Source organism: Carya illinoinensis, chromosome 7, assembly GCF_018687715.1.
Source record: "Carya illinoinensis cultivar Pawnee chromosome 7, C.illinoinensisPawnee_v1, whole genome shotgun sequence".
Taxonomy (NCBI): Eukaryota; Viridiplantae; Streptophyta; class Magnoliopsida; order Fagales; family Juglandaceae; genus Carya; species Carya illinoinensis.
This window is the reverse complement of record NC_056758.1, coordinates 39,751,484-39,769,187: the sequence shown is the minus strand read 5'-3', so window position 1 is coordinate 39,769,187 and position 17,704 is coordinate 39,751,484. Positions and strand designations below refer to the sequence as shown.

General features: G+C 33.5%; 1 protein-coding gene across 4 annotated transcripts; it reads right to left on the bottom strand.

The window, feature by feature from the left end:
- Positions 1–8,627: 8,627 nt before the first annotated feature.
- Positions 8,628–14,130, bottom strand: LOC122316826 (afadin- and alpha-actinin-binding protein). 4 transcript variants are annotated; one of them, XM_043133629.1, is made up of 16 exons: positions 13,976–14,130; positions 13,867–13,898; positions 13,574–13,685; positions 13,384–13,481; positions 12,736–12,832; positions 12,568–12,657; positions 12,405–12,491; positions 12,184–12,258; positions 12,031–12,096; positions 11,879–11,956; positions 11,531–11,641; positions 11,368–11,445; positions 11,145–11,264; positions 10,490–10,533; positions 10,366–10,393; positions 8,628–8,905 (listed from the first exon to the last, which is right to left on the bottom strand). In XM_043133629.1, exons 1-16 carry the CDS (start codon positions 14,006–14,008, stop codon positions 8,891–8,893), a joined length of 1,164 nt encoding a protein of 387 aa, XP_042989563.1. In that variant the 5' UTR covers positions 14,009–14,130; the 3' UTR covers positions 8,628–8,890. The 4 variants fall into 4 exon arrangements, with proteins under 4 accessions (XP_042989563.1, XP_042989566.1, XP_042989564.1 ...); XM_043133632.1 differs by having other exon boundaries at positions 10,366–10,370; XM_043133630.1 differs by having other exon boundaries at positions 12,405–12,467; positions 13,976–14,129.
- Between the last annotated feature and the right edge of the window lie 3,574 nt (positions 14,131–17,704).

Genomic DNA, 17,704 nt, shown 5'->3' with positions numbered 1-17,704 from the left:
GCAATTCATCTGGCCAAGAATCAAGTATATCACTCTCGAACAAAGCATATAGATGTCCGTTTCCACTTCGTACGTGAGATATTGGAAGAAGGGGACATTCTACTTCAGAAGATTGGCACTGAAGATAATCCAGCAGATATGTTGACAAAGGTCGTCACCGGGATCAAGTTCCAACACTGTTTGGACTTGATTAATATCTCATACTGCTGAGCACCCACGGGTGCATTGGCGCCTTAGGGCGCATTTGGTAGCGGAGATCTCTCATGGCAAGCGAACATTTCGATAAAGGGATGAAATCATTGGAAGGATACAAAATGCAGTATCCTAATGTGGCACACTTGGGTGGAGGGGGTGATTGTTGAGGGACCACCCCATGTGTGCCATCCACCCACCCCATGTGTGCCATCCACTATGTGTGCCCATGTGTTGGTGGTGTCCAATTCACATGATGATATTCCTCACTAAGTGCTTTAATTGAGTGTCTAGCTTGTGCATTCCAGCACATATGTGGAGGGAGAAGGGTTGAGCTTCTCCTATAAATAGGAGAGGTCATATGAAGGGAAATTCATCCCATTGAGAGAGAGAAGCAAGAGAAGTGTGTGTAGTGTGCCATTTGAGATAGAGTTGTTTTGAATATAGTATTTCCGCTCAGTGGACGTAGGCAAATTGCCGAACCACTTAAATATTGTCTCTATCTATTGTGGGTGTGATTTCTGGGCGGCTTTAGGCGCAACACTACAAAACTCAAACCTTTCAAATTTGTCCGAGCCAGTCGTGTAGTCATGACACCGCCGTGGCCCTGCCTTGACATGATCTTCTGATCTTTGTTTGTTTTTCTTGCTTTTGTTCCAAAACCTAATCCTTGGCCAGGTTTTTGCCTTATTAGGCTGTACTTCGATGCATGGCTTAGGTAGGCCTAAGCTCAGCACAGCCGGTGGAGGAATGAGCGGGGGAATTCCTTCATCCTTTGGTGGGTCTTTGGGTGTCCCGGGCTGCATTTCCCACTTAAAGGGAACTCCTTCAGTGCTCCGGTGGTAATAGATACGAGAAGAGTATCCCACAGAAGAATTCCTCGACAGGATTTTATGGTTGAATTCATCTCCTTGAAGTAAAGAATATCTTTTACCAGCACCCCTGCAACGCTGATCACAATCCATTTTCAGTAGTGATCAAACGGTTTTGGCTGTTGGCTTTTCTTGGAATTTGAAGCGATAGGTTTATGAATTTCTCTGCACTACACTTCTGCAAATTCGTGGCATGCAGCTGATAGTATATATAGACAGAATTCGATAGTCCGAATTCTAAGGTGAATGACGAGGTCTTAGGGTGCATGATCCTTTTATGATGACGATTGACGAGCTTGATTTTGTATTAATTATTGTAGTTTCCTCTTCTTTTCTGCTCCTTTTTTTTTTTTTTTGGTTCCATCCTTTCTTTGTGTGCTGTTTTGTGTTGCTTTCTTCTGAGTGAATATAGAATTCTTTAATAGCAACTAACATGCAAACAGAGGAAAAAAGGAAGAACCATACCTTTGTTCTTAAGGTCACGTTACACAATTGGGTTAAATATTATTTGCTCTTCTTCTTCTGCATGTGCAATTACCAATTCCTCAAGACAAATCTAATTAACTTTGCGTCCTGTTTACCTTTCTAATCTTATTTGTTCTCTGCATGGAGGATATAGTAGCTTGGTGTATATATCGATGGAGTTAATTAGCCACTTGTCACCAAGTGAAAATGCCAGGATGTAAAATCAAATCAGGATTCGAACTCAAAACTTCTATCTTGTAAAATCATCGCTTATCTGATCAAAAACTTAAAATAATGAGAAGGTAAAAATCCATTTACTTGTATTATATCCTTTACACAGAAGTAGTCCCCCAACATTAATGCTAGAACTATGCAGACTGCATGTTGTTTATGCAAGTTTTTATTTCCCATATTAATTTGTTGGATAAAAAGTAGTTTTTAATATTTTGAAGGCTCATTACTTCATTAGCTAGGGAAGGGGACCAGATTCGTTGAATATACAGGAAAGGTCCACAAGTAGATGAGTTGACTTTGGAGGTTTACTTCTACTTCTAAAAGTGATATCACATAAACAAGTGGGCGGGGATGGGGATGGGGATGATTAATGATTTATATCGATTATAAGAATAAGGCGTGGTAGTTAACCAAATTCTAGAAAACAAAACTGGCTTCCATTTTACGGCAAAGATTAAATAAAAGAAGAATAGACCATGAAATTTTGGTCTTTTATATATAAGCTAGCTGTTCCATAATTCTCACCAGCTTCAAGAAACAACCAATAGGCGATTTGGCATAAAAAAAAGGTCCTCATGATCAAAAAAGATTACCCCAATCGCATGGATGTGTCATACCTAATTTTAACCTGTAGAAGATTTGTTAATGAAAAACTTTTAGTCACAAAGTGATTATATAAAATTAAATTTGTAAACTAATATGACTTGATATGATACATCAGATTGTAAAGTTAATTTTATTATAAATTAGTAGATCTAACAGATTTTATAAAACCACATCAGTAATTATAATATTTTTATGTTTGTAGTAATTCTCATTTGTTTTTTTTTTTTTTTTTTTTTTTTGATAGATAGTAATTCTCATTTGTTAAATTGCATCTATGCTTCCATAAATTTATATTGAAAATTTGTATTAATTTACAAATACGTACGTAATACGTTTGTTAACATATCAAACATATATATATATATATATATTTACGAATTGGAAGCTATTATATCAGCTTACTCATAAAAAAAATAATAATATGATTTTAATTCTAAATACGAAGTTGTTTTAAAAGTTTTTCAGAGCATTTACGTTAAGAGTAATGCTACTCATCATCCTAATTTTCATCATCTTCTTATTATCATATGATGTGATATTAGATTATTATAAATTATTTATTATATTTCATTTATGAACTTATCATCTAATGCCACATCATAAGATGATAAGAATTAGGATGATAAATATATTTTTTCTTACGTTAATACATGGGGAAAAAGTAATGCTATTTCTCAAGTCGTTACGAGTATTATAAGAAAATATTAGAAGACAAGTTACCTCTCGTTTCTAGCTTTTCTAGCGAGGAGCTAGAAGTCTTTCCTTCGCTTTAGGTGGAAGGCTTATTTGCCTAGGGCAAGTTTTGGTCAGTAAATGATCTCTCACGTTCTATGCTTGTGTACAGGGTGCTAAAGGGAAGAAGACTTATCATAATTATGGAACAAACTTTTTCCTTACAGATGAATTAGAAATGTATGAGATTGTGATTACCAGGAAGGATATACAAGAGACCATGAAAAAAGGAAAACTATGCCTAGTAGAGAAAGTTATTGCTGATAAAAATAAATAAATAAATAAACCAAGAAGCTTTCAAGAATACCATATTGAAAGTTTGGAAATTTTGTGCTGGAATTAAGATTTTTAAAGCAGGAGAGAACCTTTATATCTTTGAATTTCAATCTGAAGACGATTTGAGTAGGGTCTGGGAGGGTCAACCTTGATGTTTGATATTAACCTGTTGTGTTTAAAAAAGTTTGATGGTTTTACTCCACCGACAGATTTATCATTCACTCATACTAATTTGTGGGTTAAGCTACACAATTTACCATTTGGATGCATGAACAAGGAAGTTGGAACAAGGATAGGCACCACTATTGGAAAAGTTATACAGGTTGATGCTGACTATAATAATATTTGTTGGGAGAAATGTTTAAGAGTTCTAACAGAAGTGGATCTGATGAAACCATTCGCAAGAGGGAAACTGATGGATCTGCTAGGCCAACGAGTGTTTGTGCAATTCAAATATGAAAGGCTGCCTCATTTCTGCAAGTGTGGTGTACTCAAACATGCTACGAGTGGATGTGCAGGACAGAACAAAATGATATTATCTAGAATGACAAGTACACAACAATATGGATCATGGTTAAGGGCTTATATCTCTGGTACAAGTTTCAGTTTTGGTCTCAACCCAGGAAAACAGATGGCAAGAATGAATCAATCTACGTCTGAAAGGCAGGATAAAGTTGAAAAATGGTTAAAGGAATTTGGTGGAAGCATTGTTGAGAATAAAAGAACATTGACTAAAGATAATGATTCTGGAAGGGAGATAATGTTGCAGATTCTAACAAATGAAAACACACATGAAGGTGGCTTTAAGGAGATAATGATTGTGTAAGGGAATAGCAAGGCAGAAAATAATATTTTGAATGAACTACCCATGGTGACTCTGGAAATACAAATGTTTCAATGGACAAATCAGAACCTGTTTTCACTACAGCTACGGTGACTACTAATATTGATGTCAGGACAGATTTGGATAATGATCAGCACAATAATATCATCTCTCAGATAGCTCCTGATTCAAGTGTAACTAAATGGAAGAGGGCGAGGGGACAAAATAGTAATTCTGAGATGCTACCAACTAATCCTTATTCCACCAGGAAAAGGAAGACAAATGAAGGAAGCAATCTCTTTGTTTTGGAGAACAACCCAGGTGCCAGGGGAAACAACCATCGTTGGAGTCTGAAATGAATATATCGGCAGAGGCTATTAATCAGCCCTGCCGAGAGAAATAAGGCTTTTAAGTTGGAAATGCCAAGAGATTGGCAACCCTCGGACAGTTCAGATCTTACCCTTATGGTTAAGGTAAAAAAACCTAGCATTTTGTTTCTTATGGAGACAAAAATGCATAATAGTAAGTTAGAAATGATAAAACATAGTCTAGGATTCAATTGTCTGTTTACTGTTGAAGGTGCAGGAATAAGTGGAGGAACGACTTTGTTATGGAAAAGATTATGTGAGGCTTAGCATCAACACTTATTCTCCAAGACATCAATTCATGGGTTGAACAAACAAACTTATCTTGGATACTGACGTGCTTTTATGGTAATCCTGAAACAGAGGAAAGACAGGAACGATTGAGCATATTGAGACACCTCAATCTTCAAAATCCCAAATGGCGGCTTTGCATAGAAGATTTTAATGGATCCTATTTCACAGTGAGAAACATGGAGGGGATAAAAGGAATGAAAAACAAATTTAATTATTTAGAAAGGTGCTACAAGACTGCAAACTCAGTGATTTAGGGTCATAAAACGGTAAATATTCTTGGTCTAACAACATAAATGGTAAAACTTTCACTAGGGAAAGGTTAGATCGAACTACTGCCACATCTGATTGGTGTGAAAAGTTTGGTGGGGGATAGGTTCAAGTTTTGGCCTCTTCTACATCTAACCATTGCCCCATCCTACTACTGTCAGCTGGAAAATGGAATCAAAATTCAAGAAGTATTACACCTGTGTGCAGATATAAAGATAGATGGTCAACTTTTACAAATTGTGAAAATGTTATTAGGAAGGCATGTCATCGACCTGGGTGTAATAATGGAGGTTTGACAACAAAACTTGATTGTTGCATGAGTTTAAAAAGTGGAGCAACAAAAAAGAATATGACTCAAAAAGGAACTCTGATTAAGAAAACAAAAAGGTTGCAAGATCTACAACAATCCCTGACAGCTGATTCAGTGGAGGAAGTAATATTACCTTCTAGTGGATATTGATGGTCTGCTAGAAGGAGAGCATTTGAAATGGAAACAAAGAGCTAAGGTGACATGGCTACAAAAAGGGGATAGAAACACAAAATATTATCACCTTTGTGCAAGTCGAAAAAAGAAAAGGAATACAATTTCAAGGATTATTGATGACAATGGAGTGAGTATTTCTGATCATAGTCATATAGGAAAAGTTTTTACACAATACTATAAAGGCTTGTGGAGCATTCACATCCGGTTCTGTGTATCATATTTATCCCTATATTTTAGAGAATATTTTGGAATTTTGGCCAAAAACTCATCCACATCCCAATCCCCATTTTACAAAAATGTTTTACGGTTTGTACAGAAGTTCTTCATATATGGAAAACGACTGTACATCCCCATCGTTCCAAAGCCCCAACGAAATCCCCTTCCATCCCGCTTCTTCTTCTCTGTTGTTAGGGTAAACCGTTGGCCCCTCCCTCGCAACGCTCCACCATAGATTGCAGGTCTCCACCGGCAATTCCTACCATAGCCGAAAAGGATAGCTCGATAAAAATGAAGTCGTGTCAATCTCACGCGCACACTTTGATCCTTCTTTGCAACACTCCGTCTCTTGTCGATTCCTGTAAGTGCATGTGCATCTCCGACTTTTTCTTTTTTCTTTACCGATCTTCCTGTTTGATAACTTTCTTCTCTATTTGCCATTTTGGTCTAATTACCTTTTCCAGTCTTGATTATGTCTTTCTTTTCCGCTGAAGTTTCATAAATCCATCTCTAACTAGCAATGTCGTTGACCCCTGTTCGCGAAACACAATATACTACCTTCGTTTTTCTCTCTTTCATTGTCCTGCTTTTCTCGTATGAACTCTGTTTTTCTTTCTGTTGTCCTCTTTATTTTCGTTTTTGGAAAAATGAATGACTCAGTTTCATTTCCTGTCACTGAATGTCATTCTGTTTCTCGTTAACCCGAGTCCACAAGATCTTAACTCTATTGCAGGGTAACATTCACTTTTTAATCAACGCTATCTCTGAAACAGTAAGAGTACTCTAGGAGTTTCGATCTACTTTCTGTTTCTTTATCTCTGATGTCCTCGGCTCATTTATGTACTGTTTGATGGTATATAGTTTCCCCGAATCGAAGAAACTCGAAAAGGTAAATCTTTGTTTCTTGAATGGTGTAATCGAGATTTGATCCTCGGCCAAGGGTTTAAAGAAAAAAGAAAAAAAGCGCAAGTCTTTTGGCTGTTTAATCCTTCATCTTCCACTCTGTCTTCCTCTCTGTAAAGGGCAAAACTGGCGCTTGTAATGAAATGAAACTGTCTGGCTCAAAAGATGAATCTGGCCTCTTCTTCCTCTGTCGAGTATATTATATTCAGAAAATTTTTCTCTGTTTTCCTTTTCATAATTTCTTTCTAATTTCTTTCATAAGCTGTATCAGTTTTCCCTGCAACTGCGTCTTTTATATTGCCGTTGGGTTATCCATTTGACACTAATAAAAGCGTCTAAATTATTACTTATTTTCTCCTACCCTTAAAATACTCATAAAAATAATGTTTTTGCAAGCCCTCTGGGGGTTTGATTGGTCTCCCATTTTGTTTTTCATGGAGACTTCCAGTATTTAATTGATTTATTTTTCTGATAAATCTCTTTTCCTATAGTATCTTCATCTCATTCTTCATTTCCATTCCTATAACTTAATTCAAATCACATTTTTTCAAATTTTTTTCTAAATTTTATTCATTTTTCAAAAACCTCCTACATCTTATTCCTCATTCCTATCTCTATTCTATTAAATAATATTTTTCTATTCTTTTTTTATTATTTTTTTCTTTCACTTCTATTTACAAATTTAACTACTCAATATTACTCTAGTGAATATTTTAAACAAAAATTTAAAATATTTTTTGTGGGTATGATAATATTTTTATAATTAATTTTTTTATATTTTCGTAATTATTTAAATTATTATTTAAAACTATAATAAATATGAGTATAATAGAAAATGTAGATGATTGGAAGTAGATAAATATAGTAGAAAGTGTAAATAATTAGAATAAAATATTAATAAAAAGTGGGATAGGGATGTACAATGGATCCTCATATATGGGGAATCACTGTAGCGCCCCTAAAATTGGACCGCAATTTGGGGATCCGGATGGAGAAAGGTTTTATGTAAAAACTCTAAATATTTCCTCAAAATATAGAGATAGGGACTGATGCGGAGCCGGATGTGGATGCTCTTATAGATTCGGATAGGCTCATAGGACAAAAGAGTTAGTAGTTAATATTATAAATGGAAGAAAAAGAGAAAAGTAATAAAAAAAGAATGAAAAAATATCATTTAATAGAATAGAGATAAAGATGAAAAATGGGATGTAGGAAGTTTTTAGAAGATTAATAAAATTTAAGGATAAATTTAAAAAAATATAATTTTGAATTAAATTATAAGGAATTTTATAAAGACTGGACGGGTATGCAACCTCTGAAAGGCTTGTAACATGGAGGCTTCTCTCAGTGCACTTGAAAAAGAGGTCACTCAAAAAATAAATGACGATCTCATAAGACCTTTCACAAAAGATGAGGTTGGGAGTGCAGTTTTTCAAATGGGTGCATACAAAGCGTGTGATCGTGATGGATATGGGGCTTGTTTTTATCAAAAATACTGGTCTGTAGTAGGAGATGAGGTATGTGAAGCTATCCTTTCCTTTCTAAATTCAAATCAAGATATTTAAGCCATAAACTTTACATGCCTGGTTATGATACCAGAGAACAAGAATCCAGTGAAAATTACTGAGTACATACCTATAAATCTATGCAATGTTCTTTATAAAATCATCACCAAGATGTTGGCCAATCGCTTGAAGCTGATCCTTCCTTCAATCATCTCACAGAAATATCTTAAACCAGAGCTTACCCGTATAGGTCCCATACATTGCGCGTAACAATGAGAGATTTCATTATATGTGCTTTTGCAACAGATTTGCATAATAAATTAAAACAAATGCAACGGAATTGCATTTGCTAAAAATAAATAAATAAATAAAAACACGAAAACAAATAGTGCGTACAGCATGAATATAATTTCATTAAGGAGCTTGCAACTCGCAACTTTGTAAGCATACAACACTAAGCGAAAGCTACTTTCCATTACATAATAACATCGCAGCTGAAAACTGCGGCTACTAGGTCTTACAAACCGAATGAACAATATGATGTGTATTCACCGGTTCGAAATAAATATACAAAATTACAGGATTGCTAGTTGCAATTCATCTCTGCATACAGCTCACTTTGATTCTCGATGCGGGCCAAAACTCTCACGTGCTTGTTAATTTCTTACCCCCTGAACATCAAGCATGAAAGTCAGACTACTCATAAAAATAAAATTATTAAAAAAAAAAAAAAAAGAAGCAAGTCAGACTAACGCCACTGCCACTGCAAATGTGGCTGTTATTGTTGACAGCACAAAGTTTACTTATCATACAAGATGTATTCTATTACTAGGAAAGGATTTTAATTAAATAATAACTAACATAGAAGGGATGTAAATCATCATATAAGAAGCCTACATCAGACACAAGCACACAGAGGGAGCGAAGAGAGTTGTGGGGGCAAAGTTGCATTCTTTCACGACAAAACCTCCATTGTTGGGTACCTAGATTGAGTGCATTAGCCACCCTTATAAAGCCATACCAGTTGCACACCTATCGGGATTGCCTTGTATCGTATAATGAAATTAGCACTTAAATAGTCCTAATAAGGGCAATCATCATATAAGAAGCCTACATCAGACACAAGCACACAGAGGGAGCGAAGAGAGTTGTGGGGGCAAAGTTGCATTCTTTCGCGACAAAACCCAATTGTTGGGTACCTAGATTGAGTGCATTAGCCACCCTTATAAACCCATACCAGTTGCACACCTATCGGGATTGCCTTGTATCGTATAATGAAATTAGCACTTAAATAGTCCTAATAAGGGCTATTAGGAAAATCTATACTGCCAATATCTACAGGCTGGGATTGATCAACAATTTGTTGAACAGCCAACAACAGCCATCTCAGCCCCATCTTCATTATCTTTGTAAACACTCCAGGCCCGTAAGGGTTAAATTAGGTAACTAATAGAACTCAGAGGTGAAAAGCCACTGATGCTAGCCAAATAGTTACTGTTGCTGTGAGAGAAGCACGGCAGGGAGCACACTTGACAAAATTACAAGAATAGAGAACATAACTTAAAGATAATTTTTTTTTTATAAGTACACAACTTAAAGATAATTAAAAAGCATAATTAATTATACCTCGAAAGCATATAGGCTAACGTCGAGATTAAATAGAGATGACCACATAAAATATAGATATCCTCTGGAATATCTTTACGACCCAAACTCCTAGCCTCATATTTCAGGGTTGTGGTGAAGTGTTGCAGGAAAGTTGAAACCAATCATTTAACATCTCAGTATTTGTTTCATTTCATACACTCTAGATATGTGGGCATGGCTTTCAAATGTCAAAGTCAAAATACATGGAGAAAGCAATTGATATCTGATCATTTTAATTAGAACTTTCAAACAAAGACAAGAAGTTAACATCCCCCATGCAGCGACTCCATACTTCCTAACATAGCATTATTTAGAATGAACTTTTCTTTCATCTAAGCCTGATCCCATAAACTTCAAACAGAAACAACAAGCACTTAGTACAATGCAAGACAATGTCAATATGTAACTAGCATCAATTTAACAGATTCATTGCTGGAGTCCAAATTAAAAGAATAAGAAATATCACGGATAGAAATAATTATACCTCAACTGGTGATGAAATGATAGAATCCCTGTTAGAATTAATATGGCCATTTACTCTCTCCAGCATAAATATCTAAATATTTGATATGAACTTCACCGAAATATGTAAGGGATGTTGGAAATACCTTGGCCTCTCAGACTTAGCAAGATGTTTAGACATTATCGATGCCTGTGAACAAATTATTGTATTTCTGTTAATAGTAACCCCCCCAAAACAGAAAAAGATAAGATGTTTAAATGCGAGCAGTTAGAAGACCACATGGTTTTAGTTATATGAACTGGAAGGTAAGCATACATTGTTTGAAAAAGAAACATGTTTTGCCAACTCTAAATTACAATTTTAACTCCACTGGCAAGCCTCTTATAGTCGCACTTTACTTCTTCATTTGGGAAGTAATAGAATACTTTAGGGATCATTGAACAACTTCTACAAAAGCTAATGCTTTACAGATTTATATTCTGAACTAAATAACCCAAAAGGAGCAACAACAATACACCAAACCTGATCTTGCACTGTGTAAAGTATTCAGACTCTTAGATTAAAAGCTTGCTTGTGAAACAAGAAATATAAGGTGATCCGCATAAACAATAATTAATGTGAAGCTATAAGATGAAGAAAGCAAGCAACACTCTAGCACTCATTTGAATGGAGAGAATTTTCAGGGATCACCATGCAAATAGGTACTGAACCATCAACTCAGTAACATATTGGTTTCAATTGGAAGGTGATCCACATCATTAAAAAAATGCATTATGATAAGCATTAGAGGAGTATAGTACCTGCTCCTGTATTATGCTCCTAGCCTCGACAAGTTGAGCTTCAAGCTCAAGCTCCCTCTCAGTTGCTTCAGAAGTAACTTCAGCACCTTTCTGTGCATCTTGCAATTGAACCATACGCTCCTTCAAATTTCAAAGCATGACCAAGAAAACACGTGAACACCTTATCATACATAGTAACCACAAGATGATCTGTAACCGATTAAAAAAAAAAAAAAAGAGGTACCTTTATGGAAGCCATCTTAGTTCGGAGGCTTTCCTCTATTTGATCTCTAGCCATGCGAAAGGGCAAGTCAAAGACATCCTGCTAGCATTCCTCTTAAATCTTACATATAGCACCATAGCCAACGCAAAATAACACACTTTAATCATTCAGAAAGTCATCATACCGTCCTCCCTCCCAATGGGGACTTTGAGGGGTCAGTTTCAACTCCTTCATTGACAGCCGTTGATTGTTTGGACAATCCATTAGGAGCATTAAAAAAGTCACGCATGTCCAACTGTGAGCAGATCATGCCTCGAGTAAGAACTCATTGCCAGACCACCAACAGAAATGGAAGCTTCTCATATGGAGGTTGGTTTAGAAGGAAGGGGAAAACTTCTTTCTAAATAAAACTACTATTTTAATTTTGTCAAATGGAATCATTTTGTTGTCCGAATAACACTAAAGCATAGACAAATATGTGTTTGATGTAATAAATTTGTAAAGTATATCATTACCATTTCTAAGAATATACCTGCATTGATCGTAATAATGCCCTTAAATCAGCATTCTCTGCCATCAACTCTTGATTCTTTGCCTCATATGCATCTACCTGCAATGAGTATGCAAGGTATAAGCTAACTACTCGTTGTGAAGAATATGATAAAATTCAATCAGGCAGCTTACGATTTTTTTATAGAAATCATTGTCGGCCTTTTTCCCATTCCATGTTCCACGCTGCCGCCCTTCTTTCTGTTTACACATTCACAAAATTCATGAGGTAGATAACATTGAAATCAACCAATCATATTATGACTATTAGCATTGGCCAGTAAATACCTGAAGCAAATTCATTATTTCCATGCCCGATCTAGATTCCTTCTTTTTTTCCATCAACACTTGGTTTAGCCTTTCCTGGAGACAAAACAAAATGATTCCCACATTACAAAATCTGTCATCTCAAGTTCTCGACCACTCATGTAAACCTTCGATTTATCCCACTCCCACAAGTTAAAATAAATAAATAAATAAAATAAAAAAACATTTAGAAAATAGTCTACCTGCAGCTTGACGTACTCTTTTTCCTTTTTCTTCATCTCATGTATTTGTTGAGTTCTTGCTTGCTTTTGGAACATCAGAATATGACACTGATACTTATCAGGATTCATTTGCTTTCAATGAGTACATATCAAAACCACACCCACTAAATCACAAAATATTAACCTGATTGCCAATGACCATTCTTTGAAACTCATCTCGCTCCTGCTGTAGCTTTTCAATTTGAGCCTTAAAAGCTGCTGTAGCTTTAGCTTCCTAATCATGCAAGACAAACAAAAGATATCAACAAGATCAACTGATTTAAAAACTTCACTCTGAATGCGAGGCTCCAACCGTTCGGGTAATGGTTGCTATCTCCCTATCTTTGGATTGCAACTGTGTCTCAAGCCTCTCAACTTTGGCCTCCAATCTTGATATGTCCGACAGTAAGCTACAACATGAAAAACAATAAGTTTGGAATTCCAGAATTCCTAGACTTACACGGTAATAATTTAAAAAAAAAAAAAAAAGGATTTACACTGTAATTTTTTTAATTACATCAACCATGCCATTCTAAAATGCATTGTTTCAGGGATGCCACTATAAAATGAACCAAAAATCTGTGGGTTCCATCAAGCACACATGCGAAATTCAAATTTACCTAAAGTTCATTACAAAAGTTTAAAAAATCTACAAGTTCTAAATGCAAGTAGTGAGTAAACATGGCAAGTTACTTTTATATGCCAAATGAATGAATTGAACTTAAAGACATTAACTCCATTTAAGAAAGAAAAAAACTATTCATCATCTCTTTTCTCATCATCCCATGATGTGGCATTAGATGATAGATTTATAAGTGAAATAACCATTTAATTGGAAATGATCAACGCAATTAGGATGAACAAAAATGCACTATTTAAGAATCACTGATCCACTAAACGATAATTAATCAGACAAATTAAAACAACAAAATTGTTCAGAAATTGAGGTAAATTCAGTTACCGCTGTCTCTGCTCATTAGCAGAGTCTCTAAATTCGACGTCCCGCAGCCTCTGCTGAAGCAACGAGTATATACAATTGCAAGTCCTCGCAACGGAGACCTACACAGCACAACAAACACAGATAAAAATAAAGAAACAATATCATGTAAAAATCCAAGCCAAGCCAAACCGCGATCAACATCAAAACGCACCGGATCATTTGCGAACAAATCGAGAGAAGCCGGAAATCCATAAGTAACAAGCGTCTGGTTCAAGTACTTGGTGCAGTGCTCCAGATTCCCAACATCAGCAAATGCGTACTCTCTAAAGCACAAATCAAAACCCTAAACATCAAGGCATACTCACAGCAGGGCACACACGCATAATGTATACTCTCCGAAGTACGAGCATGACAACAAAATCCTCGAGATCGGAATATGGAAGTGAATAACTGAACGTAAATGTATATAGAGCAAAATAAACCCTAAATTGAAGAAAAGCTAACCCGATCGTGAAGGAAGCGGAATGAGGGGACGGCTGCAAAGAAGTGAGAGTGTTAAAGAGAAAATGAGAGAGAATTCAAAGCGCATTTTTAATGTGTAGAGGAACTGTACTTTGTGATCGAACTCCGCGTCAGTCGCCGGCATTTTTGAGACTTGACTCAGAGAGAGGAGTGAGCGCGCGTCTACTGTGTGAACCTGGAGTCTCCCTCGGGTAGTCGGGTAGATCTGAGATTTGAGCGGTGGGGAAATTTAAAAGATTGGCACTTTAGCCACCGATAAAATGTCCCAATAAAATGTTTGGTTAAGTGTATTTTTTTTTTTTTTCTTCTATCTGTTTGATGTATTTTTTAAATCATCATAAATATTTTAAAAAAATTATAACATTATTAATATACATTTCTTTAATAATTAAGTAAAAAAAAGTATCGAAGCCCAACTCTCGATAAATATAACATTTTTTAATATAAAAATTAGAAAACAAATTATTTCCAGAAAGAAAAAAGAAAAATTAAACTTCTTTAATAGATTTAGATAACGAGTTAAGATGAAACAATATGAAATGAAAATTAAAAATAAAATAAAATATTATTTTTATTTTAAAATTTTAAAAAATTAAATTATTTATTCTATTTAATACCAAAATTTGAGAGGATTATAAAGATTAAAGAAGGCGAATTAAAAGTTTCTCAATCCAAATAACTAAGGACAAATGATGGGTTAAAGTTAAAAAGTTTTGGAGGGATAAGTTCTGAATGTATATGTTTTATATAGTTCTTTTGTAAAATATAAAAATATAAACTCATAAATAAAATAAAAAATAATTATTTTACATTTTTATGGTGAGATTAACATTATTATAAAATATAAAGACTTGCACATTTCGGTTCGCATATATTTTTGTATCCCCATGGCCACATCTATTAATATTTATTAGAATATATAAGTCTTGTGTGTTTTTTATTTTAATTAAATAAATATAAGATTTATATAAAAAATTATTTTTTAAATAATACTCTTTACTTTTTTATAAAATAAATACATGAGACTTGCACATATCCTAAGAATATAACTAGGATTCTTTTTAAAATATGCTATGTTATTGGAACCTTGGGAAATTTGGACGAATGGTGTCTACGTGGCACTTGTTGCTTACTCGGGAATGGCGCCGCAAGCCACTGAACTAAGTTAGCAACATTATTGTAACGAACGATGCTACTTAGTTCAGAAGAAAAATGCTACGAGAGGTCTACTAAATTAATAATGACAACTTTGGATTGCAGCATAAGTTTTAAAAATGTTTAAATAATTTTAAAAACTTTTTAATATCAAAATCAGATTATTTGTATGTTATATATTAAAATATTTTTAAATCTCAAAGAAATTAAAATATACATTTGACAAAAAGTATCATCTTTATATTTTTCCTCACATGTGTTTTTTCAGATGTTATGAAACATAACTTAAAAAAAATATCGATGGAAGAAAATGCACATACAACTTTTAAATAATTATAATTTTTAAAATTTTAAATATATGATCATAATTCTTAAAAACTTAAATAATTGTAATTTTACATCAGAAATCACTTTTTTAATTTATTTCTAAATAAATTTAATATGTTTGAACTTATTTTAAACATATAATTACCAAACAGTAAAAAAAATTTAATAATATAATAAGTTATAATTTATAAGTTATAAAACTATAAATTATATTTTTCACCGCAATCTCAAATATGCACTAAGAAATACATCGATTCTTACAATTAATTCTTTTTTTTAACGTTAAAGAAAAGAAAGGTAGAAAGGCCCATTTAAAAATATCTCTATGACATAATTTGATTTTGAATATATATTTTATAATTTTAATATTACAAATATAATTATATTATATGAATAGTATGTGTTCTAGAAATTTTAAAATAACAATACTATTTATTTATCTTAAATTTATTATTATTGTTGCCCAGATGACTAACACAAGAGAGGGGGTGAATTGAGTTGTATTAAAAAAATAACAATTATAAATCAAATATATAATATAAAATATAAACAAAATATGAAATAACAATAAATATAAAGAGTAAGGGTATGAGAGAAGCAAACTCAGTATGTTAACGAGCTTCAGTCTCACTGCCTACATCCTCGCCTCAAGCTACCCCTTGAGGATTCCCAAATTCACTATTCAACCTCTTTCAGGTGAAGATAGAAATCTATTACATCTTTGAACAACACCGCTACAAAGGATCCGTGTAGAACACCCTCTACACTTACAATCACCTTACACGTGGTGATTCAACTATTTCCCGTGTAGAATACTTTCTACACGCACAAGGGTTATACACACCATTTTTCTGATACAAGAACTGATAGTGGGTAGGTTATCAGAAAACACTCCTCAATGAGTGAAATAATAATAATACAGTGTAAACTATATCTCTCAAAATGAACAAGGATTAAGGCTCAATGCTTAGAGAAGAGATAATGAAAGTTTTGAATGAATGTTGTATGCTTTTGGTGTTGTCAATGTGAAACTCTCAAATGATCTATTTATAGACATATGAGACTTCATATTCAAATTTAAAAAGATTCACATGTCAAAGATAACATCATTCACTTTTTCAAAAAAATCAAACCTAATCTTTTACTTTTGGCATATGACAAAAGGAGCACACTTTACTTTTCAAATTTTTCAAACAAAATCATCTACTTTTTGTATAAGTCTAAAAAAGCATCAATCACTTTTAAAAATATTCAAATAAAACATGCACATGTAAAAGATGACAATCAATCATTTTTAATATTTTCAAAGTTCAACCCTTTAATCAAGGTATGCACATGTGAAAGATGACAATTAATCATCTTTCAAAATTTTCAATTTTAATTTTAAAAAATATTCATGCACATGTTAAAAATGTATTTTAATGCTTTATGATAAAATATTAATTTTGAGCCTTAATCCTAATTTCAAATTTTTAAGAGATTTATAACATTACTCTATCACTTTAATGTGAATTTGTTCCCTTCTTGCTCATACTTGTTTCCTTGATGTGCTTGACTCCATTGTGTAGACAACTTAAGTTTGAAACTCTTTTATTCTTTGAATTCATTTGTTATCATTAAAATTCATGTGTAGATATATAATTATACAAAACTTAAAATCTTGGGTTCAATAATTATTAATTATATTTATATAATGAGTTAATGAATGAGACTGTATAAAATATATAATAAATAATAAAATTTAAAATTGAGAACAACATTTCTCAATTGTAACTCTCCAACTTTCAACATTAATCTTAGGGATTGTTTGGGAAGTGATATGATCTTGTCTTATTTTAAAACATTTTTTAATTCCTTTCTCAAACATCAATCACACCCAAATATTTTTCGATTTCAAAATTTCAATTTATTCATTTAGTTATTACTCAATCAGATAACTTTCTCAAACTTAAAAAAAAAAAAAAAATCAAATTTTAAAACAAAAACAATATTATAAAAATATTTAACTTTATAATATTTGTATTCAACTTTTTGCCTTTCATTTTTCAAAATTTAATAAAAAATCTTAACTCAAATCATTTTATTACTATTCATAAACCATTTCATCATTATTTGCATAATTTTCAGCTCATTTCATTATTCTCAATTCGTCGTATCTATAGATTGAAACTTATTAACACTGACTCAATGAAGAAGACGAACCAAAGGCGAGGTTGAATGATTGAATTGTATTCACTCATAATATTCTTACACGCACAACGTGTGCTACTATATATATGACAAATATGGAATAATGAATAAAGAATAAAATGACAGATCATACTAACAGTCCTAACAA